Source organism: Peromyscus californicus, unplaced genomic scaffold (genome assembly GCF_007827085.1).
Source record: "Peromyscus californicus insignis strain IS unplaced genomic scaffold, ASM782708v3 Scaffold_5__1_contigs__length_169319896, whole genome shotgun sequence".
Classification (NCBI taxonomy): Eukaryota; Metazoa; Chordata; class Mammalia; order Rodentia; family Cricetidae; genus Peromyscus; species Peromyscus californicus.
The window spans coordinates 43,363,534-43,385,587 of record NW_026294573.1 but is presented as its reverse complement, the minus strand read 5'-3'; the positions used below and the strand labels follow the sequence as shown (position 1 = coordinate 43,385,587).

At 42.3% G+C, this 22,054-nt stretch overlaps 1 protein-coding gene across 2 annotated transcripts in view; it reads right to left on the bottom strand.

Moving 5' to 3' along the window:
* Positions 1 to 22,054, bottom strand: part of Zyg11b (zyg-11 family member B, cell cycle regulator) — a 59,804-nt gene that overhangs the window by 16,977 nt on the left and 20,773 nt on the right. For both annotated transcript variants that reach the window (XM_052715838.1, XM_052715837.1), the window contains 7 exons: positions 17,222 to 17,362; positions 12,436 to 12,612; positions 5,930 to 5,994; positions 4,255 to 4,354; positions 3,959 to 4,009; positions 1,215 to 1,376; positions 1,070 to 1,117 (listed from right to left, as the gene is read on the bottom strand). In XM_052715838.1, the coding sequence (XP_052571798.1) occupies positions 1,070 to 1,117; positions 1,215 to 1,376; positions 3,959 to 4,009; positions 4,255 to 4,354; positions 5,930 to 5,994; positions 12,436 to 12,612; positions 17,222 to 17,362 (744 nt within the window). The remainder of the gene's footprint in view (positions 1 to 1,069; positions 1,118 to 1,214; positions 1,377 to 3,958; positions 4,010 to 4,254; positions 4,355 to 5,929; positions 5,995 to 12,435; positions 12,613 to 17,221; positions 17,363 to 22,054) is intronic.

Genomic DNA, 22,054 nt, shown 5'->3' with positions numbered 1-22,054 from the left:
CCTGCCCGTGCTTCCTGAGAGCTGAGATTAAAGAATTGCACCACTATACCAGGCTTGTTTTATCTTAATTTAATAATTATATTTGTTTTCCATTGTCACTAGATGTTCAAAAACAACACACCACGATCTTTCTACATTTCTTCTGGTCTTTTTGGGACAAGGTCTCACTACTATGTAGGTTCACCTGCACTACCACAACCAGCTTCCTTCCTTCATTCTTTCTAAGACAAGGTATCATGTAACCTTGGCTATGCTGAAGAGGATACTTTAAACTTCTGATTCTCCTGCTCCCACCCTTCATCTCCCGAGTGCTGAGATTACAGGTGTATGTAAATCTTACTTTTTATTATACTCATGTTTATATTTTCCTTAAACACCCAAATTTATATGATGCAGAGGATGGAAACCAAGGTTCTTTTTTTTTTTTTTTTTTTTTTTTGGTTTTTCGAGACAGGGTTTCTCTGTGTAGCTTTGCGCCTTTCCTGGAACTCACTTGGTAGCCCAGGCTGGCCTCGAACTCACAGAGATCCGCCTGGCTCTGCCTCCCGAGTGCTGGGATTAAAGGCGTGCGCCACCTCCGCCCGGCGGAAACCAAGTTTCATGCATGCTAGACAAGCACTCTATCAACTGACCTACACCCCCATTTATTCATCTATTTCGAATGTGTGTTTGTGTGTGCGTGTATCTCACATGTAGACATCAGAGGACAACTTGCAGGTGAGTTCTTTTCTTCCATCATGTGGGTTCTAGGATCAAGCTCCTATCATCAGGCTCTGCAGCAAGTATCCTCACCAACCCAACAGCCTTGAGGGCCCAAGCAGCAACTTCCAATGTACACACTCAGACAGAAAATAATTATGCCTTGGAATTAAATCAGCAATGATGTATATCTTTTTTTTTTTTGGTTTTTCGAGACAGGGTTTCTCTGTGTAGCTTTGCGCCTTTCCTGGAACTCGCTTTGGAGACCAGGCTGGCCTCGAACTCACAGAGATCCGCCTGGCTCTGCCTCCCGAGTGCTGGGATTAAAGGCGTGCGCCACCACCGCCCGGCACAATGATGTATATCTTACCAAAAGTCCTAGAACTTTTTGTTGAATGGATGACTCGGTTGGGAAAGACTGCACAAAAGAAAAGAACATATAACGATTGAAATAAACAAATAAATGCTCAAAGAAATCAACCACATCCAACTGTTAAGTAAATTTCCATTCTAACCTCTAGAACTCTCATGAAGAGTTCCAGCCCTTGATTTTCAATGAAATGTCTGCATGTTGTTGGGGATTCATCTGTGAGGTTCCAAAGGGCACTCAAAGTAAATTTCAATGTAGTGTCCACTGAATTTTGATTAGTTTTCTGCTTCACTATTTGAAGAAGTTGCTAAAGAAGAAAAAAAGAATTAAGTTTTCATTATTGAATTGTCATAATTTGAGATTACCAATAACCACAAATCCATGAGGACTATTCGCATAGCTTAAAGCATTCCCTGTAAAGGTTCTAAAAAAATGTAAACTATACTTACTTATTTAGTGTGTGTGTGAGGGGGGCATATCCATACCACAGCATGTGTGCAGAGGTCTGAGAACACCTCACAGGAGTTGGTTTTCTTTCCACCCTGTGGGCACTGGGGATGGAACTCATGTGGCCATGGCTGGCAGGAAGCATCTTACTGGCTGAGCCATCTTGCTAGCCCTAGTTTGTTTTGTATTATTTCTTTTTCTTTCTTTCTTTTTCTTTTTCTTTTTTGGTTTTTCAAGACAGGGTTTCTCTGTGTAGTTTTGGTGCCTGTCCTGGATCTCACTTGGTAGCCCAGGCTGGCCTTGAACTCATAGAGATGAGCCTGGCTCTGCCTCTGGAGTGCTGGGATTTAAGGCATGCGCCACCATCGCCTTGTATTATTTCTTGAGACAATCTTGCTATGCAGCTCAGGGCTAGTCACCTTGACACAAGCTACAGTCACTCTGGAAGAGGAACTCTCAAATGAGAAAATACCTCCTTAAGATTGTAGGCAATTCTGTAGTGTATTTCCTTGATTAGTGATTGCTGTGGAAGGGCCCAGCCCACTGTGGACGGTGCCCTTTCTGAACAGGTAGTCCTAGGGATGTATCAGAAAGCATTCCTCCATGGTCTCTTCTTCCTCCATTAGGTCCCAGGGACTGGACTCAAGTCATCAGACTTGGTGGCAGTTGCCTTTACAGTGACTCATCTCACTGGTTTTAAACCAGCTATCTTAATTAGTCATATCATTATAATAAACCTGAGACTTAAGAAAAGGAGGAGGGGGTGAAGTGAGACAAAACTAGTATTTATTAACTTACACTAAATGATACCTATATATAGGGATGTAAATTGGATCTAAGAAATATTAAATAATTTGGTCATAATCAACGTGATAAAAGAATTAGATTCTAACAAATTTCAGGTTTTCTCTCAGGAAGAAAGGAAAAGGCTGGCAGGGTAGCTTACACCTGTAACACCGGGACTTGGGCGGCTGTGCCAGGAGGGCTGTCACGACTTCAAGTCCTCCTAGGCTACACACATGGTGGTAAGAGAACTAAAGTTTACACTAGGTATCACTATGTCTACTGTAACTAGCCTAAGAAATGCAGTTTGAGCCGGGCGGTGATGATGAATACATACCTTTAGTCCCGGCTCTCGGGCGGGAGTAACATGCACCAGGCTCTGGGCTCAACCTCAAGAACAACAAACTTAGCTATTTTCATCATTACTGTTAACTCTGCTCACACAGCATGTATCAAGTACACCACTTTCTTAAATCTTCTCACGTACTTTCAGCCAGAATTACTGAGATATCTATATAGCCCTCCACCTCTTTGAGAGAGGGTCTCATTAAGTAGCCCTGGTTAGCCTAGAATTCACAACGCAGACCAGTCTGGCCTTGAATTTACAGAGAGATCCACCTGCCTCAATATCTCAAGTGCTAGGATTAAAGGCATGTGTCACCATGCCTGGTTCTAAAATATGGCCCTTTTTACTTTTATTTACAAAAACATTTATTTTTATTTTATGTGTATATATGTGTGCCTGAGTGTATATATGTGTACCACATGTGAACAGCTGCTCATGAAAGCCAGGAAAGCACTGAATCCCCTGGAAGTGAAGTTGCAGGTAATTTCCACTCAATGTGGGTGCTGTGAACCAAACCCAGGTCCTCTGCCAGAGCAGCAAGTGCTCTTAACTCCTGAGTCCAGGACTGACTATTAGTTCACAGCTATTTGCATCTGTCAAGGACTAAAGTTACTTCAAATTAAAAAAAAAAAGATACATTTGGGCCTGGAGAGATGGCTCAGTGATTAGAGAGCATTTGCAGAGAACTCCCAGCACCTACACGGTAGCTCACAACGACCTTTAACTCCAGTTTCAGGGTATCTGTCATCTTCTTCTGACCTCTGCAGGCACTAGGCATGCACATGGTATACATAAATATATGCAGGCAAAAGACTCATACACATAAAAAGGAAATAAATAAATGTATAAAATGGAAAAGCATACATTTGGGGTCAGGAATACAGCTCAGTGGTGAAACATGTGCCTGGCATATGTAAGCTATCTACAATCCCTAAGTCTACAACTGATCGAACATCAAAACAAAACAAAACAACACAATTAAATACATTCACTTAGAAAAGTGAACTAATTTAAAAAATAGCGGCTGGGACAGGGGTTTCTGTGGTAGAAAGCTGACTGAGCGTGTGTGAAGCCCTGGCCTAGATCCCCAGGAACACATATACCTACACTCATACATACTCACAGAAGATATACCACACTATTGTCTGTCTATACTCCAGTCCCATGGGATCCAATTCACTCTTCTGGCCTCCACAGAGTGAACAGACATACATGGAAGCAAAGCACCCAAACGCATAAAATAAATACTTAACCAAACAAATATAAAACCAAAACACCATGTAGTGCCCTAAAAAGAGGGAAAATAAACTTACCCGGACTATGAAGAGCTCAGCACCCAGCTGTGCAGTTTGTTCTGTAGAAAGCTGGAAGCAAATGTAAGATAAAGTGAGTGTCCAATTATTAGTAGGCATATGTTCACTGTAATTCACCATAACGGCCTCCATAGCCAGATGGAAATAGCCCCTTAGCTTCCAATTCTGCAATACTTAACACAATTCAACAAGCAGGCTAGCGAAGGGGTGCACTAACTTTTCTGGCACACAAATGAAGGGGCAGTAGTAACTGTAATGAGAAACAACTGCCTTTGGGAAACCATTAGTTCAGGTACCTTGGCAGCCAGGATGGAAATGATAGCAACTGCCATTCTTTGCATGTTTTGGTCTTCGTGGTTGCAAAGCCACTGCATGACAAGCTTGGCTGCTTCAAACCTGAAAACACAAGAGGGTTTCCTCAATCTTGGAGATCCAGGCAGGATTTCAGGGAGCCAGGTGAGGGCTGATGCTACAACTTCGTGTGTGGGAAGGGAAGGAAGCTTTCTCTTAATGAGAGAGAATAACAAATTACCATTAGTGTTTTCAAAATGTTGCCTTTTTGGTTTCTTTTCTGTGCTGGGGACTGGACTCAGGACCTCATCTAGGCAAAGGCTCTACCACAGAGATATATCCCCAGCCCTTTATCTTTTTTATTTATCTATAGTGTCTATTCTTTTTATTTCCCTTACTGGTAGTGTGTGTGTATTTGTCTATGATGTGCATGGATGTGAATGCATGCTATGGTATGTATGTGGCCCTCAGAGGACAACTTGTGAGAAGCAGTCCTTTCCTTCCACCGTGGGTTCTAGAGTCTGAACTCAGGTGGTCAGGCTTTTGTGGAAAGTGCTTTTACCAGCTGAGCCATCTTGCCAGCCCTCATTTATGTCTTTTTTTTTTTTTTTTAAGATTTATTTATTACATATACAATGTTCTGCCTGCATGTGTCTTTGCATGCCAGATGAGGGCACCAGATGTCATTACAGATGGTTGTGAGCCACCACGTGGTTGCTGGGAATTGAACTCAGGACCTCTGGAAGAGCAATCAGTGCTCTTAACCCCTGAGCCATCTCTCCAGCCCCTCATTTATGTCTTTTTGAAATAGGGTCTCATGTAGCTCAGGCTGTTCTCAGACTCTATGTTGCCAAGGATGACCTTGAACTGCTGATCTTCCTGCCTCTACCTTCCATGTGCTGGGATTACTGGCATGTGCCACCATACCTGGTTCTTTGTTTTTATTTTGAGACAGTCTGAATAAGTTGCCAGACAGGCTTTGAACTTCTGATTCTTCTCCTGGGATTATAGGCCTGTACCACTGTGCTCATCAAAATGGTAGCGATGGTAGAGAAACAGGAGCATAGGGGCCGAGGAGAGAGCTCAGATGGGAACGTGCCTGCTGGGCAAGCAGAGGGCCTGAGCTGAATCCTCAGCAATCATGTAAAAGAGGTCGGCATGGCAACGCATACCTGTAATCTTAACTCTGGGGAGGCAGAGACAGGAGGATCCCTGGGACTTGATGCCAGCCAGTCTAGCCCACTCCATGAACTCCAGGTTCAGTGAGAGCCCCTGTCTCAAAAAAATAAGGTAAGGAGCAATTGAGGAAGACACTCAATGTCAACCTCTGGTTTTCACACTGATACATGTGAACACTGTGCACACACATTATCAACAACAACACACACACACACACACACACACACACACACACACACACACACACAATAATGTAGAAACATAGTCAAAACTGGCATTTTATCTTCTACAATAAAAACACTTTAGTATTTCAACATCACAGCTTTAAGCATATTCTTTGTTAAAAACTTTGAAAAGTTATTTATATGTGAATGTGTGCACTCATGCATGTTCTCACACAGCATGCACATGGAGGTCAGAGGACAACTTGAGGGAGTCACCTTTCTCCTTCTACCATGTGGGTCTTGGGGACTGAACTCATGTTGTCAACCTATTACTTGCCTGTTAAATGGAACATCTTGAAGAATCCGGTCACTGCAAAGTGAGAGGAGGCAATTCTTCTGTAACTAAAGGATAAAAGCGAGAGGGAGAGAGAAAAAAAAACTGAAAAGAACATCATTCTGTTATCTTTTATCCAAAGACAGTCTTTTAAAAATTATGTTTAAATGTGTATAAGGAGGGTGCGGACATGCTGAGTGCTGGAGACGGAACCCAGAGTTCATGAATGCAAGGCAAACACTCACTAAGCTCCAGTTACTTATACAACCAGCTCCAGTTACTGTTTTTAAATCTTGAAAAACACACAATTTTTGTTCTTGATTTGAGATAGATTTCTCAATAACGTAGCTCTGGCTGTCCAGGAACTTGCTATGTAGGCTTGACCGGCCTTGAATTACCAAAGATCAACCTGCCTCTGCTTCCCAAGTGCTAGGATTAAAGGTGTGTACCACCACACCTAACCAAAATTATGTTCTTTAAGCTAATTCTTTTTTTTAAATAATTTATTTATTTTTATTTTATGTGCATTGGTGCTTTGTCTGTGTGTATGTCTGTGTGAGGATCCCCTGGTTCCCTGGAACTGGAGTTACAGAGAGTAATGAGCTGCCATATGGGTGCTGGGAATTGAACCCGGGTCCTTTGGAAGAGCAGTCAGTGCTCTTAACCGCTAAGCCATCTCTCCAACCCCTAAGCTAATTCTTTATAAATGCTATCAAGAATAAATTGTTTTAGGAAAACATTATACTTTTAAACATGGGAATTCAATTCAGGTGTTATATCAGTACATTAAACCATGATCTTCGAAAATCCTTTGACTTTAAAAAGTATTTGTTTTTATTTTGTGCGTGTTTTGCCTGTGTATATGTGTGCCTAATGTCTACAGAGGCTAGAAGATAGCAATGGATCCCGGGAAGGTTGTGAGCCTCCATTCTGAAACTGGGAACCAAACCTGGATCTTCTGTAAGAGCAAGTCTTGTCCACTAAGTCAGCTCTCCAGCCCTCAACCCATCCCCATCCTGTTTTTGTTTGTTTTCAGACATGGTCTCATGCAGCCCAGGCTGGTCTCTAACTTACTATGTAGCTGAGGATGACTGAACTTTTAATCTTCCTGCTTTCACCTCTGAAGTGCTGGGATTACAGGCAAGGAAGTGTATGCCATACTCCCAGGAAGGAGCCTGGGCTTTGTATATTCAAGGCAAGCACTCTCTCAACTGAGCTATATTCTTAGGGTCTGGTATTTACATCTCTCGGGATGCTTTCCTAGTTTTCAATTGTACTAACTGCCTCTCCAGCCCCCAGCTGAAATGTCTGGGAGCAGAAAAATCAGATTTCAGAGATTTTAGTGTAAGGCAAGATTTCCAGTGTAAGGCTAGATTTTAATGAGCCGGTTATGTTGGAGCCATTATCTTGAAAAATGGTTAGGAAAAGCAGTGAACTAGACAGGCCACTCTAAGGGCAAGCAGCTCCTGACCAGGGTGTAGGAAGAACAAGCATTAAGATTTGGGAACACTGGCATGGACTTTACCAGTTGAGCAGACCAAATATGAAAATTCAAAATCTGAAAGGCCCAAGTGAGTTCCAGGAAAGGCGCAAAGCTACACAGAGAAACCCTGTCTCGAAAAACCAAAAAAAAAAAAAAAAAAAAAAATCTGAAAGGCCCTGAAATAGGAAGCTCTCTGAGTATCGAACAGGCATCAAAAGTTTTGTTTTTCAGTCTCCAATTTTGGATTTTGACATGAGGGCTCTTAAGATGACTTGTTTCTTAGTACTTTGCTATGCTATGCTAAATTATGAGGGTTTTTTGTCTGAACCGCAGACCTCATCATAGGGGCACATACTCTAAACTGAATAAAGAAAGAGACACTAAACTGGACTAATGGCTTAAGCTGGTAACAGACAAAAGCATCACTTGATCTGATCGATGGCTTCCCTCTGCAAAACACCGTAAGCAAACAGAGAAGAGGACATTTGTTACATTCTTCAAATTCTGACAAGCTGTAATTTTGACTTTTGTGGCTCTAGCCTCAAATATGCAAATACTTAAGAATTTTCTATACTGCCATTCACCAAATTTGGCTATCACTGGCTTAATCCTACACTGCCCTTCCTGCATTCTGGTCACAAGCAACTTGCCCTCCCTGAAATGGTTTGTACATTCCCGTATAGGTCCAACTGCTTTTCTTATCCATTTTAAAAGATTTATTTATTTATTACGTATACAGTGTTCTGTCTGCATGTATCCTGCAGGCTAGAAGAGGACACCAGATCTCATTACAGATGGTTTTGAGCCACCATGTGGTTGCTGGGAATTGAACTCAGGACCTCTGGAAGTGCTCTTAACCTCCAGCCCTCTTATCCATTTTTCAAGATGCGGCTCCATCACCTGCTCTTTGAGTCTTCCTGTCCCTTCTTGTCCATACACTATGTACCTGACAGCGCTACTCATTTCCCTCAAGTTCCTATGACATTTAGTTCAAATAGCTGAAGAAAATGTTCATAATAGCATCCAGTAGCTGCAACTTTTCCTTCTGTGAGGTGTTTCTTTATTTTGACAGGAGCCAGAGTCTTGCTAGGTTGAGCAGGATTGCTTGTAACTCCTGGGCTTAAGAGATCCTCCTTCTTCAACCTCTCCAGTAGCTGGGATTACAGATACATAACAACATGCCTATCTAAATATTAAGTATTTTTTTCAGATTTATTTATTTATATAACATCTATGTGTGTGTGTGCCTGAGTATACATGTGTACCATGGACATGTAATGCCTGCCCAGACCAGAAGAGGACTCTGATTCCCCCTGAAGCTGGAGTTCTAGGTGATTGCTGGCTGTTTGTAGGTGTTGGGAACTCATCTGGGTCCTCTGAAAGAGTAGCAAGTGTTCTTAACCACTGAGCAATCTTTCCAGCCCCATAAATTAAGCAACATTTAAATGTTCTATTTTAAAACAATTTACTTATTTGTGGTGTGTATGTGTGGTTTGATGTGTACGAGCATGTGGAGGCCAGAGGTCTATACTGTAATCTTCCACTATTATTCTTTATCTTATTTGAGACAAAATCTCTTACTGTGATAGTTAATCTCAACTGTCAATTTGATGCGACTTAGTGATGGGCCTCTGAGGGGTTATCTTGATTAGGTTAACTGAGTTAAGACTCACCCACTGTGGATGGCACCATTTCCTAAACTAGGATCCTGAAGTGTACAAAAGGAAAAGGTGTGCTCAATACTAGAAAGCACCCCCATTTGACTACTGATGCAATGCTGCCAGCAATCCTCCTGTCCCACTGCTATGATACCCCACAACAGAGGACTGTAACCTCAAACTATAAGCCAAAGTAAACGCTTCCTTCAGTTGACCTCAGCAGAATATTTGATCACAGACTGGAAAAGTAACTAATATACTTACTGAACCTGGAGCTAAAGTCACCTAGACCAGCTGGCCAAAGATCCGCCAGGATCTGCCTGCCTCTGCCCTCCAGTGCTGGAGTCACACAGCTCCCACACCCAGCTCTTACATGGTGCTGGGGATCTGAACTCAGGTCCTCACGATTGTGCAGCAAGCACTCTACTCAGTCTCTTAACTCCCTACGTGTTATTAAATAAATAGAGAAAATATTTACAAAATACATGTATTATAAGGCAGTACCTCTGAATCTTTAATGGACAGACACCAGCCGCCTAAGGAATATTTTGGAGGGGAATGATCAGTGACAGGTCTCATATTTCCCAGACTGGCTTGAGCTCACTACACATTCAAGGATGACCATGGATCCCTGGTCTTCCAGCTTCACCTCCTAAGTGCTTAGATTACACGAATTTACCACATTTGGCCTGCACAAACTATGTATTTAAAAGCCTTTAACTTGGAAAAAAATTTTATTTTATGTATTCATCTGTGTGTGGGTGGGGTGGCGGACCAGGGGACAACTTGTGGGAGTCAGAATCTTCCTCAATGTGGGTCCTGGGGGTTGAACTCAGGCTGTCAAGCCTTGGTGGCAACTTCCTTAGCTGCTAGGCTCTATCATCAGTCTTTTTTTCCCACTTAAGTTTGTGTGTGTGTGTGTGTGTGTGTGTGTGTGTTCCTGAAGGAGCACACATGATGCCAGGGCACATGGTCATGTGTGAAGGTCAGAGGAAAACTCACAGGAGTCAGTAATCTCTTGTCACCTTGCAGGATTTAGGGATCAAATTATTGTCATTAGTCCTTAGTGCAAGTGCCTCTACCCACTGAACCACTTCTCAGCCCAATAACTTCAAAAACAACATGTATTTCTTTTTCTTTTTTTGGTTTTTGGAGACAGGGTTTCTCTGTGTAGGCCTGGCTGTCCTGGAACTCACTCTGTAGACCAGGCTAGCCTCAAACTCAAAGATCTGCCTGCCTCTGGCTTCCAAGCACTGGGACTAAAAGTGTGCGCCACTATCACCTGGCTTATGTATTTCTACCTTTAAATAACATTGGATAAAAATGGTATGGTGCACAGGCCTGCCTGTGATCCTAGCACTGAGAAAAGGCAGAAAGATTATAAATTCAAGGTCAACCTGGCTATATAATTATGCCCCTTCTCAACAGAAATACTAATAATTAACATACTGGTTAACTCTGAGTTTTTCAAGTGAGTACATGAAATCACATATGTAGCCTTCTGCAGACTGATCTAGGCTGTGGTCTATAGTTGCAACTGATACTTCCTGCTAAAAGACTACAGTTCCCAGCTTCCCTTGCAGACTACAGAAGTCACTCTGCATCTTCCTCTGTAGGCATTTTGGCCAACTGCACATTTGGGTAACAAAATGCTCCCTTGCTATAAATAAACAAGTCCCACCTAGGGCCAGATCAGGTCTCTCTTTCCACCTTCGTTTTTTAATAATCTAACAGTAACTGAGTCATCATTCGCTACTGTGTTTTTGTGTTTGTTTTCTTACAGGGTCTTTCTACTGTAGCCCTGGCTGTCCTGGAATTTGCTCTGTAGATCAAGCTGGCCTTGAACTCAGAGATCTGCCTGCCTCTGCCTCCTAAGTGCTAGGATCACTGGGATTAAAGATATCATCAGCTACCAGGCAGTGGTGTCGCACACTTTTGACCTCAGCACTTAGAAGGCAGAGGCAGACAGATCTGTGAGTTTGAGGCCAGCCTGGTCTACAGAGTGAGTTCCAGGACAGCCAGGGCTGTTACACAAAGAAACCATTTCTTGAAAAACCAAAATTAAAAAAAAAAAGAAAAAAAAAAAAAAGCCCCCGAGAAGCCACTCACTGCTGTTTTTAGTATTCTGTTTTTTTTTTTTGGGGGGGGGGTTGGTTCCCGAGACAGGGTTTCTCTGTGTAGCTTTGCGCCTTTCCTGACCAGGCTGGCCCCGAACTCACAGAGATCCGCCTGCCTCTGCCTCCCAAGTGCTGGGATTAAAGGCGTGCGCCACCACTGCCCGGGTACATAGTATTCGTACAGATTTTTTTTTTTTTTTTTTTTTTTTTTTTAGGTTTTTCGAGACAGGGTTTCTCTGTGTAGCTTTGCGCCTTTCCTGGAACTCACTCTGTAGCCCAGGCTGGTCGTACAGATTTTTAACTATATGAGATTTATTAAGATATAATTCACATAGCATACAATTCCTGTTATGTGTGGTTTTGAGTGTATGCACAGAGTTGCACACCTATTGCCACAGTTCGTTTTAATACAGTTTCTTTCTTTCTTTCTTTTTTTTTTTTTTTAAACAGTGTCCTATAATCCAGTTTGGGCCTCAAACTTGCTATGCAGGTGAACATGACCTTGAACTCCTGCTCCTCCTGCTCCCACACCCTGAGCTCTGAATTACAGCATGCACCAGCATACCCAGTTTTAATCAGTGCTGGGGATTAAACCCAGGGCTCTGTGTGTCCTAGGCAAACATTCTACCGATTTTTACCATGTTTTCCTATCTCCAAAAGAAATCTAGCTGAGGATGCAGCTAGCTTAGTGATAGAGTGTTGGCCTAACACTGTCAAGGCCCTGGGTTTGAGTCCTAGCATTAAAAAAAAAAAATCCCACATCCATTATCTATTACAATCACTCTCCATTTTTCCCACCCTTACTTCCTAACTGAATTTTTCCCCTCAGTTTTCCTTTGTTAATTACACCAATACATTTTTGGTTCTGTTTTTTGTTTTTGTTTTCTCTATGTAGCCCTGGCTGCCCTGGAACTTACTGTGTAGACCAGGCTATCCTCAGACTTAGAGATCACCAACCTCTGCCTCCCAAATGCTATGATTAAAGGTACATACCACCATGCCTGGAACACCAATAAGTTTTAATTCTGGGCATGGTGATACACGCCTAATCTCTGGACTTTGAAAATGGATTTGGGGGTGATGGGGGGGGGATCAGGAGTTCAAGAACAGCTTGGCTACAAAAGGTCTTGCTTCAAAAGAACAAAACAACAACAGACAAGAAGGCTTGCTTTATTAAAGTGAACTGCAGGGAAGCAGGAATCGTAAAAGACGACTCTAAGAATACTCGAGTGGGAATAAGTGAGTGCTTACCTGCTGGTGATTAGGAAAATGTTCCATGGCCTTGAGCAGTAAATGGGTCACATCAGCGAGGAGCCGGACAGGCATGCCTAAAGCAAGGTCCTGCTTAGTTAGGTTAAACACACAGGCACTAGCAGCCAGCTGCACAGGCAAATTCATAGGATGGTTCCTCATACCAGTAACCACAAGCTGAAACAAAACAAAACAAACATTTAGTCCTCTTAATTCACATCATAAATACAAACCCTCTTCATATAGTGAGGTTGCTTTGTTGCCCTAGAATAACTTCAAAGATATGTTCATATTCAGAGAGCCTAGGCCATTATTATTCTTAATTCCCAAACTTCCCTTCCAGTTAGAATGCAATAAAAACCACCCTCTCCCCAGACTATACAACTGTTCTTCACTTCTTTCCCTTCTAAAGTCCCCCCATTCTTCAATGCAGCTGAAAATTTAGCTTTCTTTAAAATTTATTTTATTATTTACTTATGTGTGTATGTGTGTACATATGTGTGTATGTGCCACAGAGGCCAGAAGAGGGTGCTGGATCCCTCAGAACTGAAGTTACAGGCAGTTGTGGCCTACCTGCTGTGGGTGCTAGGAAATAAACCCCGGAGGTTCTCTGTACAGCAACAAGTGCTCTCAACCACTGAGCCCTCTCTCCAGCTCTGGCAAAACCTAGCTTTCAACCACACGAAGAAAACTGAAGTAACCAGAAAAGAACTTCAGATTCTGACTCCCTGTGTGCTCTCCTTACCGGGATATAGAAATACATGTCACCTTGCCAAACCATAATGATCTTTTGCAATCCTCTCTAAAGCTGATCCCTCCATGGGTATGCCAGATCATTTCCTTGTCTGTCTACTCAAGGAAATGATGACTTCTACATAATTTTTAAAATTATGGATTGAAAAGATCAGCATATTTTAAAAGTTATTCATTCATAAATAATGGGAGGGGGCACTGCACTTGCCTGTAATTCCAGTAATGGGAGGCTAAGGCAGGAAGATTGTAAATTTGAGGCCACACTGGATCTCATAGCAAGATCCTGTGTAAAATAACAAAACCCTCCTTTAATCCTATTTCCTTAATCAACTGCCATTTTTCCCCTTTGCTCTCTTTTACAGCAAAACTCCTTGTGTGAATGGGCTTTAATCTTTAATCTCTAAATAAATGAATTTTTCAAATCAGGGCTAGAGATCTAGTTCTTTGTGCTCAATTTTATAGCAACCAAAACTGGAGCTGGGCAATGGTGGCACATACCTTTAATCCCAGCACTCAGAAGGCAGAGGCAGGTGGATTTCTGAGTTCGAGGCCAGCCTGGTCCACAGAGTGAGTTCCAGGACAGCCAGGGCTACACAGTGAGACTCTGTCTGGAGAAAGAAAGGAAAGAAAGAAAGGAAAGGAGAAAGGAAGGGAGAGGGGGAGGGAGGGAGGGAGGGAGGGAGGGAGGAAGGGAGGGAGGGAGGGAGGGAGGGAGAGGGGGAGAGGGGGAGAGGGGGAGAAGGGGAGAGAGGGAGAAGGGGAGAGAGGGAGAGAGGGAGAGAGGGAGAGAGGGAGAGAGGGAGAGAGGGAGAGGGAGAGAAAAGTGCTGGCACTAAAAGTATGTGATTCCAAGTGCTGGAGTTAAAGGTATGTGCCACCACTGCCTGGCTCTGTTCTCTTTTAGACTGGATTAATCTCCTGTAGCCCAGTGTGGCCTTGAACTCACAGAGATCCAGACAGATCTCTGCCTCTGGCTATAATTAAAGGTGTGTGACACCACTGCTTGACCTCTATGGCTAACTCTGTGGCTCTCTCTGTCTTCTCATCTTCAGGCAAGCTTTTTTTCCTAGATTACAAACAATACATCCCCACAAAAGAAACCAACACTGGAAGTGTGTGTGGGGGTAGGGGGGGAGACAAACCAAGTACCAGCATCTACTGGTTTGTATGAAGAGACTGACAGGCATTAGTGACAATAATAAAATGTTATAGTTCCTACCCAAGCAGCCCATTAAAAAATTTAAGATACTTAGTTCAGCTCTGCCACTGACTTAACGTCATAGGCCCAAGTTTCACAGTCTATAAAATGGAAGATAAATCCACTTCTTCAGATTGTGCCCACTAAATGAAGTATGAAATAAAGTCTTACACTCACTAGATTTCAAAACTGAATGTGCATGAGAATTATCTTGGTCTAAGTAAGATACAGATCCCTGAAGCCCATGTAGCCTTATCAAATCTAAATTTCTTGTGTTCATAAATCTGTTGGTTATTATTTACGGATGTTTATGTTAGAGGTCAAATGCAAGTTCTCTACCACTAAGCTATACATTGGGTGTAGCAAATATGCTCTTCTAACCACCCTCCATCTCTCTTGAGACAAGGTCTCAACTACACAGCCCTAGCCAGGGTAGAACTTACTCTGTAGACCAGGCTGGCAGCAAACTCAGAGATCTGCTTGCCTCTGCCTTAAAAATGCTGGGGTTAATGGCACACACCCATACCTAACTTTACATTTTATGAAGACAAGGTCTCCTTACTTTTCTTTTTAGTTTTTAGATTTATTTTACTTGTATGTGTATGGATGTTTAGCTTGCATGCATGGATGTGCACCACATGCATGCTTGTTGGATTACCTGGAACTATAGCTATGAATAGCTGTAAGTCATTATATGGGTGCTAGGAATCAAACCTGGGTCTTCTGCAAGAGCAACAAGTACTCTTAACTGCTGAGCCATCTCCTCAGCCCCAAAGCTCTCCTTATGAAACCTAGGTTGTTCTCAAACTTGCTATGCAGCTCACATGGGCTTGAACTTGTAACCCTTCTGCCTCAGCCTCCTGAATGCTAGAGTTACGGCCTAATTCCACCATGTTCAACTGATCATACCTGTGTGTGTGTGTGTGTGTGTGTGTGTGTGTGTGTGTGTGTGTGTGTACACATACTGGGGAATAACCATTATGGTCATGCATCTTAAGCAAATCCTCTACTACTGAGCGATATCCCCCATTCCTCACTTTGTATATTTTTATTTTGAAATAAAGTCTTGCTATCTAACCTACGCTGGCCCTGAACTCACTCTGTAATGCAGGTCAAACATGAACTTGCGTCTGCCTCTGGGTAGCTGGGATTACAGGCCTGTACCACCAGGCTCAGTTAAATATTTATGTTTGTTTATTAATTTGGAGGCAAAGGACAACTTGGTCTACGAAGTGAGTTATAGGACAGCCGGAGTTACATGGAGAACCTGTCTCAAAGAAAAAGGACCCCTCCCCCAAAAGAATTTCCTTTCTTGAGTGGGGATGTAGCTTAGTTGTTAAGCACTTATCTAATATATGGAAGGCCTTGGATTTAATCTCAGTACAACAGAAAAATGAACAAAGAAATCTTTCTCAGCTTTCAAAAACATCTTAATTGGTTAACAGCATGGGTCTGTTACAAAAGTACAGGATATTTATAAATGGGATGGAAAAATACCTTACAACTTTTTTTTTCATTTGTGTGTGTGTGTGTGTGTGTGTGTGTGTGTGTGTGTATACATCTCTGGAAGTCAGAGGACATCTTTTGGCAGTCAGTTCTCTCTTTCTACAATGGGGGTTCTGGGAACTGAACTCATGTCCTCAAGCTTAGCAGCACGCTCCTTTACCTGTGGGACCATCTCACTGCTCCCCGCTACAGCATTCCTAAGAACTGAACCCAGGGTCATGAATGCATGAGACGACAGGACTCTTAACAGTGGGTTACACATCCAGATTTATATCAATGAACTTTTTTTTTTTTTTGAGACAAAGTCTCACTGTGTAGCTCTGGCTGACCTGAAACTCACTATTTATACCAGACTGGCCTTAAATTCGAAAAGATCCATCAGCCTCTGCCTCCTGAGTGTTTAAAGGGTATGTGTCATTGTACCTAGCTTAATGGACATTTTTTCCTTAGACAGGGTCTCACAACTCACTGTGTAGTCAAGGATGCCCTTGAACTTCTGATTCGCCTTGTCCCCGTCTCCCAAGTACTGGGACTACAGGCATGTCCCACCATGCCCAGTTTATACAGTGTTAGAGATTAAAACCATGGGCTCATGCATCCTAGGCAAGCCTCTACCAACTGATCTACATCCCTAGCCCTACTTTATGGAAATCTTTATTTTGGAGATGTGTGTAGTATGTGTGTGAGTGATGTTATGTGCACATGTGTGTAGATAACAGAGGACACTGGTTGTCCTGCTGTGTGAACCTCCACCTTCTTAGGTTAAAATGGGGCCAGCAAGCCCTAGTAATTCTCCTGTCTCCACCTGCCCCTAGCACAGGGGTTACAAGCATACAAAGCTATACTGACTTTTTAGAAAAATGTGATGCTAGGATTTGAACTGGGTTCTTCATGCTCGCCCACTAAAGACTCTTTTCCAATGAGCTATCTTCCTAGTCATATTTTACAGAATTCTAATACTGTATTTCTAAAACGCTTCTGAGTGGGGATATAAGGCTGACACACAATGCAGTATACTGAATCCATTCCTACACTTCCATTTTCCTGTAATAAAACGTCTCAGGGTTACTGGTCTGAACTAATTAAATAGCACTGTAAAGCATTTAAATTACTTAATGAGACTACTATAAACTTCTGTAATGATACGCAATTAACTTCTTCCCCCCCCCCCCCCCCCCCCCCCCCGCAATTAACTTCTTATTTTTAACTAATAACTGGAACTGGGATCATCAACCCCAATTAAAAATAAAAAAGAAATAAAAGTCAAAACTAAATACACAAAATCTACTAGAAAAGTTATTTCAAATATCACCACTTTCTTGTTCTTACCTTTAAGATTTCTGGCTTTGTTTTTTCCATCACATGAGTCAGGCTAAAAAGATGAAACAAAGCTTCCCGGACAAAAAATGCCCTTTCGCTGTACCGCCTTAACGCTTCTGCAATTTGAGTTTCATTGGCTTCTCCAGATACCTTTGAACAGCCAAAAGACAAGTGTTTAGAATTCGTTTAACCCTCTACCTTTCTCCATCTTAACATCAGCTGTAAAGATGACATTCAGCATAACTAAGGCTTGAAGCAAATGGGAATGATTACTTTCTAACTATCATCCTCCAGAGACGCATAATGAACTAAGAACCCAGGACAAGCCTGTAGATAATATTTTCTACACAGCACCTAGAATAAACCTCAAGACATTTCACACTTCACCAAGCCTTGCTGTCTCACTGAGGCTTTTTTAAAAATATTTATTTATTTATTATATATACAGTGTTCTATCTGCATGTATGTCTGCAGGCCAGAAGAGGATACCATATCTCATTATAGATGGTTGTGAGACACCATGTGGTTGCTGGGAATTGAACTCATGACCTCTGGAAGAGCAGCCAGTGCTCTTAACCGCTGAGCCATTTCTTCAGCCCTCACTGAGGCTTTTTTTTGGTTTTTTTTTTTTGTTTGTTTGTTTGTTTTTTCAAGATAGTATTTCTCTGTGTAGCCCTGGCCTCACTGTCCTAGATCTAGCTCTGTAGACCAGGCTGGCCTTGAACTCACAGATTTCCGCCTGCCTCTGCCTCCCAAGTGCTAGGATTAAAGGCATGTATCACCACTGACATTACACAGAGCCCAAAGAGCACAACAAGGGTCTTGCCAAAGGGATCAAACCTTAATTTAACTAAACTCCAAACCCAGCTAGTGATTTGCTCACTGAGGCTTTTAAGCTGCCTCTTAGGGCAAACATTCCCTTAAATCATAATGTTATCAGGATTGCTGGCCTTTTCTAAGATCTTTCAAAAAGCCACGCTCCATCTCAGCAAAAGGTCATCACATACAATGTCCACTCTAAAATTTTCTCTCTTTGCTTAACTAATTTGTACTTACCCTTCCTAAGTCAAGCCCAAAAGCCTTCCTGACACACCAATCTAAGTCAGGTTACCTCCAAATTTTTTTCCTAGTTATCATGGTCCTCCCACTTTACTGACCCATGTACCACTCAACTGAGTATGTCAACAGTGACTAGCATTATGCATGGCTCAGAAGAACATTTATTATGTATTCATCAAATAAACCTGTTAATTTCCCCAGATGGATCAATCTCTATAAAAGAGTTTATTCAAAATTGAACCTAACTTAATTTACAAACGTTAATATACTTATGTTAAACTGCGGTTCAGGGACCACTGTGCAAACAAACAGATAATGAGAAATATCTATAAAGTAATCAGACTGGCAAGTGAAAAGTGATGACTGAGGTACAGGGCTGGTGAGACGGCTCAGTGGGTGAAGGAGCTTGCCATGCAAGCCTGGTGACCCGAGTTTGATCCCTGAAACCCAAGTAAAGGTTGAAAGAGAATCAATCTGACAAAGGTGTACTCTGACATCTACAAACTCGTCAGTGTACATGCACACACGCACATGTATCATGCATTACAGACACACATACAATGACTAAGACATCACAATGATCTCCAACGAATGATCAGCTCCAGGGACCATACAATCTCCAATGAATTACTAATCTGATACTGAATACCAACAGCTGCTGGTGTTACAGGGAGAGAAGACTAGACATTACACAGAGCCCAAAGAGCACAACAAGGGTCTTGCCAAAGGGATCAAACCTTAATTTAACTAAACTCCAAACCCAGCTAGTGATTTGCAGAAAATATAGGAATAGTGGTTCAAAACTTAATCACAGCATTTAGGAGGTTGAGGCAGGAGAATTCTAAGTTCAAGGCCAGCCTGGACTACACAGTAAGTACTAGGCCAGCATGAGACACAGTAAGATCCTATCCCAACTCCTAACCCCAAAAAAAGACAGAAAGAAATATGGACCATGAACATGTATAGCCAAAAAATTTCTAACATTCTACTCTCAGGAGAACTCTAAAAGTCAAGAGGACTGTAGACCAGTTTTTGTTTTGTTTGTGACAATCTCACTATGTATCCTTGGCTGGCCAAGAACTCTCTGTGTAGACAGGCTGGCTGTGAACACATCGTGATCCACCTGCTTCTGCCTTCCAAGTGCTGGGATGAAGAGCATGCACCACTATGCCAGGCCAGTAGACATGCTTAAAGGGAAAGACAAGGAAGGGCGGGCTTATGCGACAGAGCATTAGATAAAGGTACCTGCTATCAAGCATGAAAACCTGAATTTAGTTCCTGGGACCCACACAGAAGAACTGACTCCTCCAAGTTGTCCTGTGACCGCCATGTATATTATGGCATAATACATAAATGTAATCATTTTTTAATTAATAAAAAAAAAAGAAAGAAGAGGGTTTCTAAGGGTCTGGTACATGCCTTTAAGCCCAGTAATGAGGAGGCATAGGCAGGAGGATCTTTGAGTTCAAGGCCAGCCTGGTCTACACAGTGAGTTCCGGGAGAATCAGGGTCTCAAAAACAATAAAGGGGTGTGGGAAGACGTACACAAGAGTACATGCCTTTAAGTCCAGAACGTGGGAGGCAGGTGCATCTCTAGAAGTTTGAGGCCAGCCAGGGCTACATAGTGAGATCTTGTCTCAAACCAAAAAAAAAAAAAAAAAAAAAGGGGGGGGGGCAGAGCTGGAGAGATGGATTAGTGGTTATGAGTACTTATTTTTGTAGACTACCTGGTTTGATTCCCAGCACCACACATAAAATTTAAAAATCTAAAAAATAAAAATGAATGGGAAGGGAAGGGAGGAACCTATAAACTACAAGATGCTGTGAAGACACTCCAGGGATGGAGCACTGCCTCAGCGGTTAAAAGAACATATTGTGTCAGGTGTGATGGCACAGGCCGTTGATCCCAGCATTTGGGAGGCAGGCGGATCTCAGTGAATCTGAGGCCAGCCTGGTCTACAGGGCGACTTCCAGGACAGCCAGGTCAGTTACACAGAAAAACTCTGTCTCAAACAACAACAAAAAAAAAGCAGGGGGGGGGGGGGAGAGTATATTGCTCTTGCAGAAGACTGGAGTTTTGATTCCCATCATCATACTGGGCAGCTGGAAACTGTATGGAATTCCAGTCCCAAGAGATCTGATCTCCCTATATCTCCAGCCCCATGGGGAAATCCAGCTCCTTTAGCTTCCACAGACACACACACACACACACACAGACACACACACACACACAGACACACACACACACACACACACACACAATAAACGATAAAATTAATGTTTATTTTTCTTTCTTTTTTGTTTTTCAAGACAAGGTTTCTCTGTGTAGCCCTGGCTGTCCTGGAACTCACTCTGTAGACCAGGCTAGCCTCTGCCTCCTGAGTGTTTGAATTAAAGGTGTGTATCACTATGCCCTGACTAAAATAAATCTTAAAAAAGACATTCCAAAAAAGTTTTTTTTAACCCTTTTTTTTTTTGAGGGTATGTATGCGTGGCACATGTGTAGAGGTTAGAGGGCAATTTGAAGGAGTCAGCCTGATGATCTGAGGTCAATCCTGTACATCAACATGATGTAGAAGATAAATGACACCTGATGACTTCCACACATGTGCAGCAAGCATGCACATCCCTCCCAATAAATGAATGTAATAAAAAATTAAGATATTAAAAAAATACAAAATAAAATACATAAACAAAACTAAAATAAAAGAATAATTGCAGGGCTGGAGAGATGAGTCAGCAGTTAAGAGCACTGGATGCTCTTCCAGAGACCTGCGTTCAAACCCCAGCACCTACATGGTGGCTCACAACTGTCTGTAACTCCAGTTCTAGGAGATCCAATACCCTTATACAGGTATACATGCAGGCAAATCACAAATGCATATGAAATAAAAATAAATAAATCATAAAAAATTTTTTTAAAAAGAATAATTGCTTCTCAGACTTTTAGGCAAAAGTAATTACAGAAACAAAATAAGTCACAAATTTGCAGGGCTGGGACTGAAGAGCTGGCTCAGAGGTTAAGAGCACTGGCTGCTCTTCCAGAGGTCCTGAGTTCAATTCCCAGCAACCACATGGTGGCTCACAACCATCTGTAATGAGACTTGGCGCCCTCTTCTGGCCTGCAGGGACACATGCAGACAGAACACTGTATACATAATGAATAATTACAAATCTTTAAAAAAAAAGTTGCAGGCCTATGGCATGGAACATTTTAACAGCAGAAGCCTTAAAAAATGAGGGAAAACACAGTAAGAGAAAACAAGCAGCAAAACAAGGAAGAAAAAACAAACAAGGTGAGTGTGATATCCTAGAAGCTAAGTTTAAAAAAGCTGAAGTATTACAAGGAGGAAGGCAGCGTACTGTGCCAAATACCACTCTGGGTCAAATAGGTGAAGTCGGAGAATCAACACTGGATTTAGTAGATGTCAAGAGCCATTTTGGGAGTGAGGCGGCCAACAAATTTAAGATTGTGAAGTGCAAGACTGAGGAAACTTAATGGTGACAAAACCATAGGAGGAATTCTGGGGTCAGAAGACCAGCTGCAGTGGAATTGAAAACAGCAGAAAAGCCAAACCAAGACCTCCTTCAGTAGAGGTTGTAGGTGTAGTGGAAGCACACAAACTTTAGATTCAGACTGTCCAAGGCACAGACAGGATCTACGATCAGCGGGATGTTACCCTAGAAAAACCCTATCTGGGACTGGGAGACGGCTCTGCAGTTAAGAGCACAGGCTGCTGCTCTCCTAGAGGACTTCAGTCTAATTCCCAACACCCACATCAC